The 17,609-nt window shown below is 43.1% G+C and overlaps 1 protein-coding gene across 3 annotated transcripts in view; it reads left to right on the top strand.

Annotated features, from left to right (window-relative positions):
* The window catches only part of EXOC1 (exocyst complex component 1), a 188,249-nt gene that overhangs the window by 95,954 nt on the left and 74,686 nt on the right, over positions 1 to 17,609 (top strand). For all 3 annotated transcript variants that reach the window (XM_029587384.1, XM_029587375.1, XM_029587366.1), the window contains one exon: positions 13,162 to 13,325. In XM_029587384.1, the coding sequence (XP_029443244.1) occupies positions 13,162 to 13,325 (164 nt within the window). The remainder of the gene's footprint in view (positions 1 to 13,161; positions 13,326 to 17,609) is intronic.

The raw sequence follows: 17,609 nt of genomic DNA, 5'->3' as shown, positions 1-17,609 counted from the left end.
GGATTCATGTTTTCCCGTACCTCGCCGATTGGCTTATCAAGAGCAACTCCAGACAAGGGGCACGGTCCAAATCTTGGAAACTCGGATTTCTGATCAACTATCCAAAAATCCCATCTCCAACATCCTTGCAACTGGACTTCATTGGGGCTCGACTGGACACCGTCCGGGCGAAGGCTTTTCTGCCTCGAGACAGGGCAGAGACTCTCTCTGCTCTCGCTCAAGTGGTCTCCAATTGCTCCCATGTCTTTGCACACCAGCTTCTCCACTTGCTGGACCACATGGCAGCAATGGTGCCTTGGCTCAATTGCACATGCGCAAAGTGCAGTGGACGTTATGTTCTCAATGGTGTCAGGCTATCCAAGACCTGCGTGCTCGAGTCCTAATCACCACACTGTTACGGCAATCCCTCCAGTGGTGGGCGACCCCTCCCCCCCCCCCCCCCCCCCCCCCCCCTTATCTGGAGCGGAAAAATCCCCTTTTGGAGCCCACAACCCCAGGCTACCCTCACCACAGACTCATCTTGGATGGGGTGGGGAGCACATGTTGCAGGCCTCCACACCCAGGGGCTTTGGTCTGTGCAGGAATCGCAGTCCCAGATCAACTTCAAGGTCTTATGCTCACCAGGGTGAGCAGGCCTTGCACACACTAGATTGCAAGAGGGTGCTGGCCTTTTACTTGGAATAGACAGCACCTCACCACCTCTCAACTCAACTTTTTGTCTCCTTTGACAAAAAAAGATTAGGGGTTGCTGTCTAAGTAGACCTTATCCCATTGGCTTGTGGACTGCATTGCCTTTTGCTATGCACAGGGGGCTTTACAGCTTGATGGACATGTCAAGGCTTATTCCGTATGGGCCATGTCAGTCTCGGTGACTCACTTGCATGCAGTTCCCATTCATGAGATTTGCAGAGCAGCGACCTGGAATTCCCTCCACACATTCGCCTCACATTATTGCTTGGACAAGGATGGCTGGCAAGACAGTTATTTCGGACAGTCCGTCCTCTGTAATCTCTTCTAGCCATGAAAATCCAACTCTCCATCCGTGGGCCCTGTACTTAGGTGCAGGCCTGCTCCTCTGATTACTGCAGCACTAGTTGTTGTGCATGTTGGCACCTGTTCTCTGCAGCTCTTGGTGGGAACGGCCTGAAGCTACTTAATCACCCATGTATGAGGGCTACCATCCTGCTTGTTCTTGGAGAAAGCAGAGTTGCTTACATGTAACAAGTGTTCTCCAAGGACAGCAGGATGTTAGTCCTCACGAAACCTGCCCACCACCCTGCGGAGTTGGGTTTCTCTCGGTTTATTAGTTTATTTTTTCGCAAACTCTGTTATAAGACTGAAGAGGGACCCCGCGTGGACGTGTGGTTAGCAGCATGCTGGGCATGCGCTGTGTGCCAGTCAAAGTTTCCCGGGCCTGGCTCCATCTGATGATGTCACCCATGTGTGAGGACTAACATCCTGCTGTCCTTGGAGAACATCTGTTACAGGTAAGCAACTCTGCTTTCATCATAAAGAAATTGTTCCATCTACTTCTTCATTCTGTTTTGCTTTTCTCTTTACCTTTTCTAGTTTTTCTATATTTTATTTTGAGATGGGGTGACCAAAACTGTACACAATGTGCATAGTATGGTCGCACCATAGATACAAACACAGGCATTCTCATATTCTCCATTTTATTTTCTGTTCTTTTCTGAATAATTAGCATTCTATTTGCTTTTTTGACTGCTGCTGTCCACTGAGCTGAAAATTGTAATATGTTGTCCACACAGACTCGATGTTCCTCTTCATACCGCAGATCAGTCCAGACTCCTGGATTTTGCCTCCCTGCTAGCAGATGGAGACAGAGAAAAAAAATCTTTACTGACACTGCTGCTACTTAACCTAGAGTGCCACCTGCAGCCCCTTAGTATTTCTGTTTCCAGCAGATGGTAAAGGTATAAAACTTTCAGTCTGTAGTAAAAAAAAAAAAAAAGAATTTTCAGTTGAAATCATACTCTCCTAAAGTGTTAGGTTCTGGGAAGAACCATCCCCCAGGCAGAGTGGGCAAGCAGGAGTTAGTGACCCTAATTTATTTATTTAAAGGCTTTTTTATACCGAAGATCATGTACAAGTACATATCGCTTCGGTTTACAGAGAACCAACAATAGGAAATTACAGCAAACAAAATGAAAGAAAAATCGAACATGGATTACATAATAAGGATTAAGGGGAACTTCGAGAAGGCAAACACATCTGAACTTAAGAACTATAATGTAGGATCAGGTAATAAGGACTTTAAGTAAATGCTCTTGAGAAGAGCCAGGTCTTCAGTTTTTTTTTTTTAACGTCCGCAGGCAGGGTTCTAGGCGGAGTTCCGGGGGGAAATTGTTCCATTGTATGGGACCAGCAATTGAGAAGGCTCGTTTCTTGAGAGCTGACTTGGCAGGGGGAACATGAAGAGTACCTAGGTATGTTGTTCTAATTGGTCTGGAAGCTGAGTGATGTTGAAGAGGGCAAGATAGTTCGAGCGAGGTTAGGGAGTGAATAGTTTTGTGGATCATGGTTAGAGCTTTATACAGAATTCTGAATTTAATAGGGAGCCAATGTACGTTCATAAGAATAGGAGTGATGTGTTCTCCTCTGCTGGTATTGGTTAAGATCCTGGCTGCAGAATTCTGTAGCATTTGAAGTGGTTTGATAGTGATAGCTGGAAGGCCAATTAGAAGGGAATTACAGTAATCTATTTTTGAGAATAAAATGGCTTGGAGAACTGTTCGGAAGTCCTGAAGATGGAGGAGAGGCTTCTCTGGGAAAGACCATCCCCCAAGTTGAGTGGGTGAGCAGGAGTTTGTGATCTTAATCTGCTGCAGCCTTTGGACGAGGAAAGTGGATAGGCAGTGGGTCTGGTTCCCTTCTTGTTCCCTTGCTACTCAGTCTGCTCTACAGTGGCTCTGGACATCAGCGACAGGGAAGTATCCCTTCATATTTTGTTTTTAGTTGCTAAAATTAAAAAAAAAAAAAAAGTTAAAACTAAGGAAATTAATAGAGCAACTTTACTTAGTCATATGTCCGGGAGACAGGTCAACATGGCTCAAGGAGCTGTGCAGGAGTAGAGTGAGGCTGTAATAGTCTTCGCGGGAGTAACCAGGAATCGGCTAAGACAATGTGGAGTGGCAGCAGGTGACTGCAAGTCAGTGCTGACGGTGCGTGCAGAAACAGGCAGAGACAGCATGGCGGTAGCCATGGAGGCAGGAAAACACTGCCATGATTGTGGGGCTAAAAAGCCATGTCTTTTCCTCATTGAGTCTGTGCAATAAGTGCAAGGATGGAGAGGAAGGCTGTTCAGCGCATCAGCGGTCAATGCAGGGGGAACATCCCGTTCAGTTGGGTCAGGTGAGGCAGCCATCCCCTGCAACGCGGGAACGGTGGCTATCTTAGAGTCTGTTCCTGTGTCTCAGGAATGGGTGGGCCTGTCTCTTCTCCTTCTTTATTCCCTGCCATGCCTGATTGAAAGAAAGCCCGAGAGGACTCGGGGTGCTGAGGATCCCTCAGGAGAGAACTGTCTCTGAGGAGGTTTTCCCAAGGGGGTTTGTGCTTTTCATGCAAATGGCCTTACTGGCACGGAAGGGAGTAGCTGGAAAGCAGCCCCGCTGTGTGTGCTCCAAATCGAAAGAGGATAGATCCTTGGGAGGGCACAAAAAAATATACGCTGTAGGGTGCTCAGCTTGGCTGGGCAGCAAAGCAACCCTAGGGAGGAGTCTGAGGACTCTAAAGGCATGGATGAGCCACCGGATGGGTCTCTGGGACAGAGCCCCCTTATGACATTTTGGATCCGGATCTGGAGGAGGTGCTGGTGACCGAAGGGGGTGACCGTAAGGTGGTCCATCTGTTTCACAGGGAAGAGTTGTGGCCCTTAATTCCACATGTGCTTAAAGAGCGTGGCATTAAGCTTCCTCAGGAGTCAGGAGTGGATCTTGTTGTGGAAGACTTGAGAGCTCCTGCTATGGCTTTTCCCTTAAGTCGGTTGTCAGAGAGTGGGACACCCCTGGAACAGGTCTAAAAATTGGACAACGGTGAAGTTGTACCTATTACCAGAGGGGGTACTCAAGTCTTTGATGCTTCCAAAGGTAGATGCTTTGGTTGTGGTGGTGACCAAGAAAACCACCATTCCTGTGGCAGGGTCCGCCTAGCTGAGAGATGTGCAGGATTGGAAGCTGGAAATTCACCTCGAGGATTTTTGGGGTTTCTGTTTGGATATCCGGGCTAAAGTATGCAGCATTTTTATGCATGGGAGCTTGTTTAAGTTGGGTTCAACAGTTGCAGGCAAAGGAAACATTTTCATCATCCTCCATGAAATAGGCAAAGTGCTTGGAAGCTGAAATGGCCTGTGTGGTGGAGATCTTAGATGACAGGATTAGGACGTTCTCCAGAATTATGATGTCTGCGGTTTTGGCAAGGTGACTGCTATGGTTAATAAACTGGTCTGCAGAGGTTTGCTCAAAGTCTCATCTAGTATCAGAAGAACAGATGCCCTTCAGCAGTACAGAGGCAAAGCTTGGGCAGGACTTGGTCCTTTTGAGGTGGGCAAAAACTGACCCGAGATAGCCCTGGTCAAGGAACTGGGGTGGGGGTGGGGGGCTTATTCATCACAATAAAGCGAGGCCGGTCCACTCTTCTCTTCCAGCTGTTGTGGGTGGGGGGTTAGTCCACCTTGTCGAGGAGTGGACCAGAATCACGGCGGACCAGTGAGTCTTGGAAATGATAAAGATGGCTACGCATTAGAATTTGCTTGCCAGTGCAGGAAGCCTTCGTCTCTCCTTGCGCCAAATGGGTAGTGGTTCATAACATGGTGGACTGCATGTTATAGAGCGATAGTACCAGTTCCCCAGGAAGTATGGGTAAAAGGTTGGTATTCCATTTATTTTGTGGTCCTGAAAAAGGAAGGGATGTTCAGACCGATGTTGAATTTAAAAAAGGTCAATGCGGCCCTCAAGGTACCACATTTTCGTCTGGAGACCCTACATTCAGCCATGGCAGCATTTCTCAAGGGGGAGTGTTCCTGGCATCACTTGACCTCACAGAGGCATACCTACATATCCCAATCAGGCAGGAGCACCAGAAGGTCCTGAGGTTTATGATTCTGGGAGATCAGAATTCTTAGAGATCATTTTCATTTTGGCACCCTTTTCAGTTTGGCATTAGCGCTGTGTATGTTAACCAAAGTGATAGAGGAGGTGGCGCAGCCCTTCGGAAGGAAGGAGTGCTAATACACCCATATCTGGACAACTGGCGTATTTGAGCAAAGTAGGAGGACCTCTGTCTGCTGGCGGTACAGTGGGTCCTAGAGAGGTTGAGTGTTCTGGGCCTGGTGGTGGACCTGGCAAAGAACCATCTAATGCCATCTTAATCCTTGGAGTACCTAGGGGCTCGATTCAACACCTAGATTGACAAGGTGTTTCTCAAGGCATCAACTATAGAACTAATCCCCTGGGCGTTCATGCATATGAGGCCCCTTCATAGAGCACTTCTTTCCCATTGGAACCTGTTATCGGAGGCTTCCCCTCGGGAGGAGTCCAGTTCTAGTCTTTGCTGGTGGCTTGTTTGGGTCAATCTGGAATGGGGATGGAGTTGACATCCCAGATTGGGTGATAGTGCCCACCGATGCCAGTCTTTCCGGTTGGCCAGACTGTGCAGGGTCAGTGGTCAAAGGTAGAGGCATTGTGACCTATCCATTGGTTGGAGATGAAAAGAGGTCATGGCTTTATCCATTGGTTAGAGACAAGAGCAGTGCGCTTAGCCTTGCTAACCTTTCTGCCACTGTTACAAATTTGGGCAGTGCAAGTTCTGGCGGACAATGCAATGATGGTGGCTTATATTAACGGACAGGATGGGACCAAAAGTTGGATGGTTTCTCAAGAGGTTCAGTTGTGAGTTCACTGGCCGGAGCCACACCAGGCAGTTCTGCCAGTGTCTCACATAGCTGGAATGGAAAACGTGCAGGCAGATTTTCGGCAAAAGTTGGACTCTGGAGAAGGGTCAGGTGGGGAACACCTTGCATAAACTTGATGGTGACGAGATGAATTGCCAAGGCGGTACACTTTTACAGTCGCAGGTGTGAACTTGGAGTGGAAGGAATCAATGCGCTGGTGCTACTGTGGCCACCAAGGATTCTTCTTTATGTCTTTCCTCCATGGCCATTGATGGGAAAGGTGCCATGGCACGTAGAAAGACACCTGAACAAAGTGATTCTCATGGCTCCAGAGTGGCCATGACAGCCATGGTTCACGAACCTAGTAAGTTTGGCAGTGGATGGTCCATTAAGGTTTGGTCACTTTCCAAGACTCTTGCATCAGGGTCCCATATTTTTGGATCAGTTAGATCGCTTCTGTCTTGTGGCTTGGCTTTTGAGAGGAAACGCTTGCATTAGAAGGGGTATTCCAAAAATGATGTTGCCATCTTACTGTAGGCCAGATGGCTGTCCACATCCTTGGCTTATTTTAGGGTATGGAATATTTTTTGAAGTTGGCTGCGTTGAGCAGGGTGTGCAGCCTACTTGGGCTTCAATTTTCCCATATCTTGACCCTTTTGCAAAAAGGTCTAGTGAAGAGTCTAGCATATAATTCCCTTTCGGTTCATGTGATGGCTATAGACTGTCTTCGTGGTAAGGTGCAGGGAGTTATCACTGGGCTTACATCCGGACATGATTTATTTGCTTTGAGGGACAAAACACCTGCAGCCCCCAATGCAGAAAGCGTGTCCCTCATGGAATCTTAATTTGGTGCTGAGGGTGCCTTTTGAAACACTGCGTATGATGTTTCTAAAGAATTTAACCTTGAAGGTGGTTTGTGGTGGCGATTTGTTCGGCCAGAAGAATATCAGAACTTCAGGGGTTTTCTTGTAGAGATCCCGTTTTTCAATTTACAGAGAATGGGGTGTCTTTGCGAATGGTACCTTCATTTCTGCTGAAGGTTGTTTTCGACCTTTCATCTTAGTCAAACATTGGAGCTTCCCGTCTTTCTAAATTTGGATTCATCTGTGCTGCACATGATGGAACTTTGTGTGTTGGATGTATGGTAGGTATTAAGGTATCTCAAGGTGCCTAATAGTTTCTAGAGATTGGATCATCTTTTTGTGCTTTGGAATGGGCCAAGAAAGGAGTGCAAGGCATCTAAGGCTACTAATGTAAAATGGCTGAAGGATGCGATTGGCATGGAGTATATTTGTAGAGGCTGACCGGTTCCAGAAGGTCTAAGGGCTCACTCAACTCCGGCACAGGCAACCTCATGGGCCAAGAGTCAGCTGGTCTCTCTGTAAGAATTCTGTTGGGCGGCTACTTAGAAGTAGTTACACATTTTCTCCAGACATTGCCGGTTGGATGTCCGCGATCCGGACTCTGCAGGGTTTGCAGAAAGTGCATTACTAGCAGGGCTATCACATTCCTACCCAGTATAGGGGAGCTTGGATATATTCCAGGAGTCTGGACTGATTTGAGATATGAAGAAGAATGGAAAATTGCTTATTACCTGCTAATTTTTGTTGCTGAAATACCCCAGATTAGTCCAGAACCCCACCCGATCAGTAAAGCTCACTCATCTGTAAATGATGCAGAGTGGATTATTTGGTTGGATAATGTGCTACTTAATGTGGTTGAAACGAGTTTTTCATAGAAGCTTTGCTTTCCTGCTGCTTGTTGAGGGGGATTGAGGGTCTTAGTGCTATAGTTATTCTCATCTTGGCTTGGGTACAGGTCATACTGAGGGATTGCAGGTGGAATTTTTGAGTTAAGTAGCAGTGTCAGTAAAGCTTTTCTTCTCTGTCTCCATCTGCTGGCAGGGAGGCAAAACCCAGGAGTCCAGATTGATCTGTGGTATTCCAGGAACGAAAATTAGCAGGTAAGGACCAATTTTCCTTATTCTTTTCCTGAGTAGTAAATCCTAATATGGAATCTAGCATTGTGTACATATTGTTAGGATTATTTTCCCTATATGCATTATTTTGCACTTGTCCACTTTAAACTTCTTCTGCCATTTAGATACCCAGTCTCACAAGGTCCTCCTGCAATTCCTGCTAGGCTGCTTGTGTTTTAACTACTGTACTTCAATCGCTGATATTCGCAAGCACAGACTATTGTAATGCCTTACTACTTGGCCTACCCTACACTACAGTAAGACCACTGCAAATTTTACAAAATGCGGCAGCTCGAATTCTCACTGGAAAAAGCAAAAGAGATCACATAACAGATACACTTGCCTCCCTACATTGGCTACCCATAGAACAAAGAATACAGTTCAAAGCACTGTGCTTAATACACAAACTTATCCATGACGAAAAAGCAGAGTGGCTGAACACAGCACTTACAGTACACATCCCACACAGAAATTTAAGATCAGCAAACAGAGCACTTTTAACCATTCCATCTGTGAAAACAGCAAGACTTACACAAGTTAGAGAACATGCATTATCTCTAACCGACCCAGCATTATGGAACTCCATGCCCCTTGACATAAGACTTCAGAGTAATCATAAACTTTTCAAAACACAACTGAAAACCTGGCTTTTCAATCAAGCTTTCAAGAAAGAGAATGACACAGGCAATTAAACAAGGATAAGCGGCATAGAGCACACAGCGCTTAATTTCCTATTTTTAACTGTAGCCAACCATCAGGATGAATTGCTACCAAACTCAATTCCCCTGTGAATTTCTTTAAATGCAAACTCCTTATCATATACCATATTATTCATAATATTATTTGTTACCGAATATTAATGGCACCACCTATGTAAATTATGATCCTCATTTTTCTTTGATATAGGTGCCCTATTGTAAACCGTTGTGATGGTAAATAATTTAATGACGGTATATAAAAACTCTTAAATAAATAAAATAAATTTGTGTGATCTACAGATTTTATCATTCCTTTTCATTATTAATGACTAATTTAAACAACACTTGTCCCAGTATAGATCCCTGAGTTATTCTACTAAGAACATAAGAAATTGCCATGCTGGGACAGACCAAGGGTCCATCAAGCCCAGCATCCTGTTTCCAACAGAGGCCAAAAACCAGGCCACAAGAACCTGGCAATTACCCAAACACTAAGAAGAACCCATGCTACTGATGCAATTAATAGCAGTGGCTACTCCCTAAGTATAATTGATTAATAGCCATTAATGGACTTCTCCTCCAAGAACTTATCCAAACCTTTTTTGAACCCAGCTACACTAACTGCACTAACTACCTTCTCTGGCAACAAATTCCAGAGCTTTATTGTGCGTTGAGTGAAAAAGAATTTTCTCCGATTAGTCTTAAATGTGTTACTTGCTAACTTCATGGAATGCCCCCTAGTCCTTCTATTATCGAAAAGTGTAAATAACCGAGTCACATCTACTCGTTCAAGACCTCTCATGTTCTTAAAGACCTCTATCATATCCCCCCTCAGCCGTCTCTTCTCCAAGCTGAACAGCCCTAACCTCTTCAGCCTTTCCTCATAGGGGAGCTGTTCCATCCCCTTTATCATTTTGGTTGCCCTTCTCTGTACCTTCTCCATCGCAACTATATCGTTTACTTTTATCCTTTGGAAAAACTGATCATCTAGTCCTACTTTTTGTTTCCTGTCAGTTACCAGTCCATGACATGACATTGCCTTCTATCCCATGTTGTCTTAATTTTCTGAAGAGTCTATCATGAAGGACTTAATCAAATCCCTTCTAAAAATCCAGATATACTGTATCAACTGGCTTTCCTTATCCGTATACCTATTTAGACCCCAAATAATTAAAGTAGATTAGTAAAGTATGACTTCTCTTTGCTAAATTCATGCTGACTCTTCCTCATTAAGCCATCTTTAGCCATATACCTAGTAATTTTGTTCTTAGCAAGATCTTGCACCATTTACCCAGCCACCACTATTAGACTCACTGTCTGTATAGTTTTGGATCACCCCTGGAACCCTTTTTAAAAACTGACATTATATTAGCTACTTCCCAGTCCTCAGGTACAGTGGCAGATTTAATGATAGGTTATAGATTACTAGTAGAAGAGCTGCAAATTCTTATTTGAGTTTCTTGAGAACTCTGGACTGAATCCCATCTAATCCTAGTGATTTGCTGCTATTTAGTTTGCCAATTTGCTCTAGTATCTCTTTCAGATTTACAGTGATATGTTTGTTTCCACTGCCCTCAGGTACCAATGCAAGAAAGCACCAGGCTGGGATTGCGGTAGCACCTTACCGTGATCCTGGCTGAGATGCCATGGGTACTGAGTGGATGGGAAGGGGCACAGGATGTGTCAATCTTACAAAATAATGTGGAACCAGGAAGTAGTGGGGGGAATCAGCCTGACCCCTTCCACTTTTGAAGCGAAATTCACCTAAGAGGGAATTGATGGGGTGGGGAAGACTGAGCCCCACAGGGCCCAAGATTTATAGCTTAGGTGGGGGTGGGGGCAGTGATTCAAGCCACTAGGCCCACGAGGTTTGCTTTTAACTCAACAACGCCATTTTAACCAGATATATTATTTTGAATGTATCTGGTTAAGGCTAAAGTTATCTGGCCACACGAGGCTGGAGATCTTTAGGCCTGCTAAGAGTTAACTGAATAATTTATTCGGATAACTCCTAAAATCAGAATTAGCTGGATAAGTTATTTGGCTAACTCAATCCCTCTCCATATGCCCCCAAAGCACTCCTTACTTATTTGGCTAATTACAAATTAGCCAGATGAGTACCAGGGATATTCAAAACTCACCATTTAGCCTGGTAACTTGTGAGCTATCTGGCTAAATGGCTTTGAATATTGGCCTCTGTATAGTCAAAAATACCAACAGATCCTGGGTACACCTCACACTCCTAAAGAGACAAATCCCTTTGGGTTTGCCCCTTTGGTGACAACCTGCCACCTTCATCAGGCCGTGATGTATCTGTGGCCTGAGGTGATAACAGGGGAGGGCATGGCTACAGAAAATGCTGGTGCGTGAGCTTCAGGAGACAGCGTCCCAGAACAGGGGAGCATTGGTGATCATCATTCACACCCTCCATGGCACCCTCTGGTCTTCACAATGCTGCCATTTTAGAAGTATTTGAAAAGTTTGTATTACCAGTTTTTATTTCTTTGGAAAGTGTCTCCTCAAATTCTGTCTTGACCTGCCTTATGCTTATGTTGTTTACTATTTTCCTCATTAGATTCTGTTTTTCATTTTTTTTAAAGGATGCCTTTTTGGCTTAACAGTCTCTTTCATAGTACCATTTAGCTGGGCTGGCAGATCTTCTGTCATATTGTTGCCTTTTTTTAAAAATTTATGGACTATATTTTATCTGTGCTTCCAAGCTGGTATTTTTAAACAATCTTCACGCATTTTGCAGATTTAACTTTTGCAACTGATTTTTATTTTAGTTTACTTCTAATTAATTTCATAGTGTCCTTTCTAAAGTTGCATGCTACTGCAGTGTTTTTATTTTATTTTCCCTCCTTCCAGTGATATCAGATTTGATTGTGTTATGATCACTATTGGCAAGTAACTCCAGCACAGTTGACCCTTGCGCCAGGACTTTCAGTCCAGGGAGAACTAGATCTAAAGTATTTTCCCCTTTAATTGGTTCCAAGACTAGCTGCTCCATGAAGCAGTCATTTATGGCATGAAGAAATTTAACCTCCCTGACATGGCCTGATGAGACATTCAATCAGTTGATACTGGGATAATTGAAATGTCCCATTATTATTTTGTTTCCAATTTTATTAGCCTGTCTAATCTCTGTTAGCATTTCACAGTTGGTTTCAGCATTCTGGTCAGGTGAATGGTAGTGTATCCCCACTGCTCTACTCTTCTCCATCACACATGGAAACTCTGCAATGATTTCAGAGTGAATTTATTTTCTTGGTGAACTTTTATCTTTCTTGATTCTATGCCAGCCTTAATATATAGTGCCAGCCCACTTTTAGTACATTTAATACCCAGGTATCACAGTGACACAGTGGTTATCCTCTTTCTACCAGGTCTCTGAGATTTCTATTATGTTGCTATCTTCATTTAGTTCCATACGCGTTAACTGATCTTATTTTTTAAACTTCTGGTATTTGCATATATACACCTGAATGTATTCGTTTCATTCCTATTCAAAATCCACTAACAGTTGATTCAAGTAATTTGGTATCATTCATGGTTGTCTGCTCTTTATTCCGATAAGAATTTGTGGAAAAAGCCAAAGTAGCCCAGATGGATTTTTATAATCTAATTTCCCTGTTTTAACAATATCTTTCAAAAATACTTCACTCTGAACCATGCACTCCTGAGTGACTGCTGGATTTCCTCATGACCTAATTTAAAGACTGCTCTATTTCCTTTTTAATTGTTTGCTCCAGCAGCCAGGTTCCTTTCTGGTTAAGGTGGAGTCCATCTCAGATTAGGCTCCCCCTTACTAATGAATTTAAAAACCTCTTCCCTGAGCCTTCATCTTATCCATGTATTAAGTATCAGGTTTATCCTGCCTTTGGGGTTCTGTTCATGAAACTGGGAGCATTTCTGAGAAAGGTACACTGGATGTTCTAGATTTCACTATCCTACCTAGAAACCTTCATTTTGCCTCCAGAATCTTCCTCAAGCACTTTCTTAAGTCATTGATACCTACATTACAACCACAGCTCGCCCTTCTCTAGCACTCAAAAATCCTATCAAAATTATGCATGAGGTCTGCTACTAAGTGATTCATATAGCCACCAATCATTTTTGTAAATAGTGGTAGTGAGGGTGAACTGAATTTTTTTTTAACTTTGTTTATTAAATGTCTAATATAATTACAATAAATGCATCTTGATTAGGAAAAGCAGCTCTTCCAATTAAATCAGGCAAATAAAAGCGAAAAATAACAAAATACAATGTTATTTTCTGACATCAGTCCACAAGGGAACTGAATTTTGTGAGAGTGTAAATAGCACCAATGAGTGATCCATCTTCATGGACCTGTTTCCTTACAGGTCGTCATTTTTTGTTGTAGGCCATGAAACATCTATCAAATAAACCACCTGCTTCCATATGTTGCATTTTCCATAACAAATAAGAACAAGGTGCATTTACTTCTTTGTGTAGATGTAAAGAGGAGTATTATAGTATTTTGGACTTATTTTTTGGAATATATTTCATTCCTCTTTATAGAGGCCAGCATCTTACTTGGTATCACTGTACCACAGGTCTTCATGGAAGCTCTGGAAAATTAACAGGGTCCACGTCCAGTCTCAATAAACTCTCTGTGCAGAGTTCAGGGAGTCGCAGGTCTCAGTCGTCATCGCTGCTGGATATGGGGAACATGTCTGCCTCTGACCTTGATGTGGCTGATAGAACCAAATTTGATAAGGTAAAATAAGGAAAAATCATCAGTGTTCCAAATTTGTAATGGTCTTAAACCATGGGTAGGTGATTCTGAGCTTCAGATGCAAGCTAATATTTTGAATATGAATATGGTTAACATATATTTGTATCTAAATTTTAAGTTGATTTCCATATGCCTTATTAATCTGGAATCTTGATTGGTGTAGTTTAGTAGATGACTGCCTTACACTGATTTTCTGGAAAGAGTGTATGAACCAGATAGTAACACATGGTAATAAATAATGCTCCATGTTACACTAATATATAAAGGAATTAATGTATCCAAAAGAGAGCTTGCAAAAGCGAGGTGCTGTTAATGGGGAATGTAAATCTATCAGATAGAGATTTGAGAGTGCCAGCGACTAAGTCATCTAGGTGCAGGGAGGTGCTAGAATCCTTGCAAAAATATTTTCTCAAGCAACTAATTGAGGAAGCCCATTCATGGCACTGTGATCCTGGACTTGGTATTTGCAAATAGAGACCGTCATCAGGTATCACTGAGGAGGCTTACCATACCATACCATACCATGTGGTCCAATTTAAAGACTAGGTTAGAATCATTCTATCCTAGAAAGACTTATTTTAAGAAAAGAAATGCTTTAGATTAAAGAAGCCTGGTCAGAAGTAACTAAGAGATACAGAAGAACTATGGACAGCAATAAAAAGGAGATTAAATGGCATCAATCTTTGTGTGAGGCATGTTAGCAAGGGAAAGAGAATTAAGGGACCTGTATGGTTTACCAAAGAAGTAGGAGAAAAAGTTAGAACATAGCATTTGGGAAATACAAAGAGCTACAGAAAGAGAATGACAGGCAAAATTGCTAAGATAAACAAAGGGAGGCAAGAAGGGCTGTTGGTAGATGCTCAAATGGAAGAATAACTTGCCCAATCAGTAAAGAGGAAGAATATTAAGAATGAAAGGGGAGGATGGGTTTTGTGGAGTAGGATCAGAAAAAAGGTATCTTAAACAAGTACTTTTGCTTAGTATTCACACTAGAAGAAAGTGATGGACCAAAGATATGGATAATATGGGACTATGGCATGAATCACATTTACTATTTGCTAAGACGATAGCGTACAAGATATTGGCACAGTTGAAAGGAAATAAGGCTTAGGGGGTCTGATGGAGCACATCGGACATTCAAAAGTAGTAAAGGAGCTAAAAGAGGTGCAGCTCTGTTTAACTCGGCGAATAGGCAATTCTGGTCCGTGAGCTCCACAGGCAAATATATCCCATGAATACTCTGAAAACCAAACCTATTTGTGGCTCTCAAGGACCAGAGTTGCCTACCCTTGGCTTAATTTATTACTTGCAACAGGAGAAGGTTCCAAGAGAATGGAGAAGAACAGTACAAGGGTAGGAGCAAGGAGGAAGTGGACAAATACAGACCTGTTTAATATAAGTGATGGGCAAAACAATGAAAGCAGTAGTAAAGGATAGATTAGGATAGTACCTTGGAATCAGTGGATTTACAGGATCATAGATTTCGTGTTTTCACAAGAGCAAAAGCTTGCCAGACAAACTTGATTGATTTTATTTGATGAAATGACTTGGGGAGTGCAATAGATGTGGCTTCTCTGGACTTCAGTAAAAGCCTTTGACACTGTTCTATAAAGAAAAAGGTGCATGAGGTTAACCTGCTTGGTGGCAGTTACTACCCTTTGTATGCATAGGGATTACTACTAGTCCTGGGGGAATTCTGCACTACTGCAGAACTTGCACAGAATTCCACCCCTGCGCAGAATTTGTCAAAGATGGAGGAGGCCCTGGCATGCTGCAAGTGGAGCTTGTCCTGCTCGTGGCGAAGATGAAGGCCCTGGCAAAAATGGAGCAGGCCCCAGTGAGAGTGTGTGTGTAAGACTGTGAGCCTGGGAGGGGCAAGAGAGAGCATGTGTGAGGGTGCGTAAGTGTGGGTGCCAGAGAGAGGGAGCCTATGTGAGGAGAATGTGAAGGAGTGTGTATATGTGTGAGAGATTGGGAGCTGGTGTGTATGTGTGAAAAAAGGATTGTGTGTATGTGAGGGTGCTTGTTTGTGAGAGAGAGAGCCTGTGTGAAGGGGTATGTGTGAGAGACATAGGTAGCCTGTGTGAGAGAGAAAGGGAGCCTGTGTGGGTGTGTATGCAAGAGAGAAAGGGACCCTGTATGAAGGGATATGTATGTGCAAGAGAGAGAGAGGGGACCTTATATGAGGGGATGTGATTGTGCAAGAGAGAGGGACCCTGTTGAAAGGATGAGTGTGTGCGAGAAAGAAGGAGCCTGTATGAGGGTGTGTATGTGCACTAGAGAAAGGAGCCTGTATGTGAGAGAGAGAGAGGGACAGAGTGAGCTTGTATGAGGGGCAGTATTAAGAGAGGGCTCAAACTCTGGGAATGGAGATGGAGTAGAAGGGGTTGAGCCTAGAGTGGGAGCAGATATATACTGGCAAGTGGAGGAGTTGTGGCCTAAGAGGACAAAGTGACCAGCAGAGTAGGGAGAGCGAGTGGAAGGGACACTCTTACAGTGAACTTCTAGGGAAATTCTACTCAAAATATTTAAAATTCTGCATCTTTAAGTAATAACGTTTTTCTGTATTACATTTTAAATTAATTACTTAAAGACTGTCATGTATATTGTGATATTTTGACAAATATAAAGTTTGCAGAATTTTGCAGAATTTTAAGTTTTTGTGTGCAGAATTCCCCCAGGAGTATACCGCCCTTAACCAATAATTCTTGATGCTTTTGACCAACTGCTCTCCACTTTGATGGCTTGGTGGGAAAAAGGAAATTGGATTCAGAAGACAACCAACACAGACCCGACTTTTATGGTCTGGGGTATTGATACACAGTCATAAGCTCAAAAGCAAAGCACATCAAGCAGCATTGGCTGAATTTTCAAGAAGGCTTTTCATGAAGTAAAAATGTTGGTTTGTTAATATATAAGGTTTGGGGGTAAACTGCATGGAGCAGCAATGACTATCCTTAACAGAAACATGGGGGTAACCTGCACAGAGCAGCACTTGCTACCATAGGAAACTTGCTGGACAGACTAGATGGACCATTTTGTCTTTTTCTGCCATCAATACTGTGTTACTATGTTAAAGCTGTAGTATTAAAATAAACATTTTTATGTAATTCAGTTGGCAATGAAAGCAAACGATTCTTAAAGCTTTCTTTTCCCAAGATTTGCTTTTACTTCATAGTTCAGCATCAATATTTCAATATTTGGCTATCTCATCTCTGCTCAGGAAAGCCCCCTAAATGTCCTTACATTATCTGTCTTAGCCGGATAATGACTTATCTGATTAAAAATTTAGCTGGATAGTTGCTGGCAGTATTCAAAAGCAAGCATTTATCATGATAACTCAGAAGGCATCTGAATAATGGCCTTTGAATATCGGTCCCTAACAGTCTAAAACTAGAAACCAATGTCAGTCCTTGCAATGTGGCACACCAAGCCTCTGACTTCACATCAAACTTATGGTTAAGATGCAGCAAGAAGCTACTAAAATACAAGAGAGCACTACAAGGAGATAACTGACATTTGTAATAAATGTTGTGTTCCATTCTGCTAGCCCTTGTGATGTTTCTTTAAGCTGCTCACTTGTCATATTAGCCAGAGAACCATCATTACTGCACACAGGCTGGATCCGACGGGGCCATGTTGTCTTTTGATGCCAATACAGCATAACATGTAGGGAACATGAGCCAAGTGGATACTATTGTGCGAAGTAATTTTATAACTGTTATTGGGGCAGGAGGGAAATTATAATGTAGTATTTTATACATTTTAGAAGTAATTGCTTAAAAGGAAAGTGGTGGGATTTTGTTTCTCTTCCTCCTCCTGCACCACTTCCTTTAAGGCCCTCTGTAGTCTATACCACTCCCACCCCTCCAGATGGACTGCATGTGTGTGGTGCAGTGGACCTTTGGCAAGGCACACTTTCAGCATCACTGGTAAGCCATGCGGGGCGGCCACCTTCCTTCTGTCCTGCTTTGTGTTCTTAGCCTGGTCTGGCCCAGTAGTTGGGGGCTTTGAACATGGATCTTTCATACCACAGCACAGAATGCTGTAGCCTGAGCAACCAGTAATTTTTATCTGAGTCTAGGTCAAAATTCCACTAGACCATCTGTGTCCAGGCTTCTTCCAGATAATGGATTTTTCCAAATAATGGAAGTTCTGGATAATGGGAGTTTTTCTAAGTAGTGGAACATATGAAGCCAACCAATTTTTGGATACTATAAGCTTTTTTTGAATAGAAACATGGATTTCTATTTTTTGGTGGCGTTT

This window comes from Rhinatrema bivittatum, chromosome 1, assembly GCF_901001135.1.
Source record: "Rhinatrema bivittatum chromosome 1, aRhiBiv1.1, whole genome shotgun sequence".
Taxonomy (NCBI): Eukaryota; Metazoa; Chordata; class Amphibia; order Gymnophiona; family Rhinatrematidae; genus Rhinatrema; species Rhinatrema bivittatum.
This window is presented reverse-complemented; position numbering and strand designations above follow the sequence as displayed.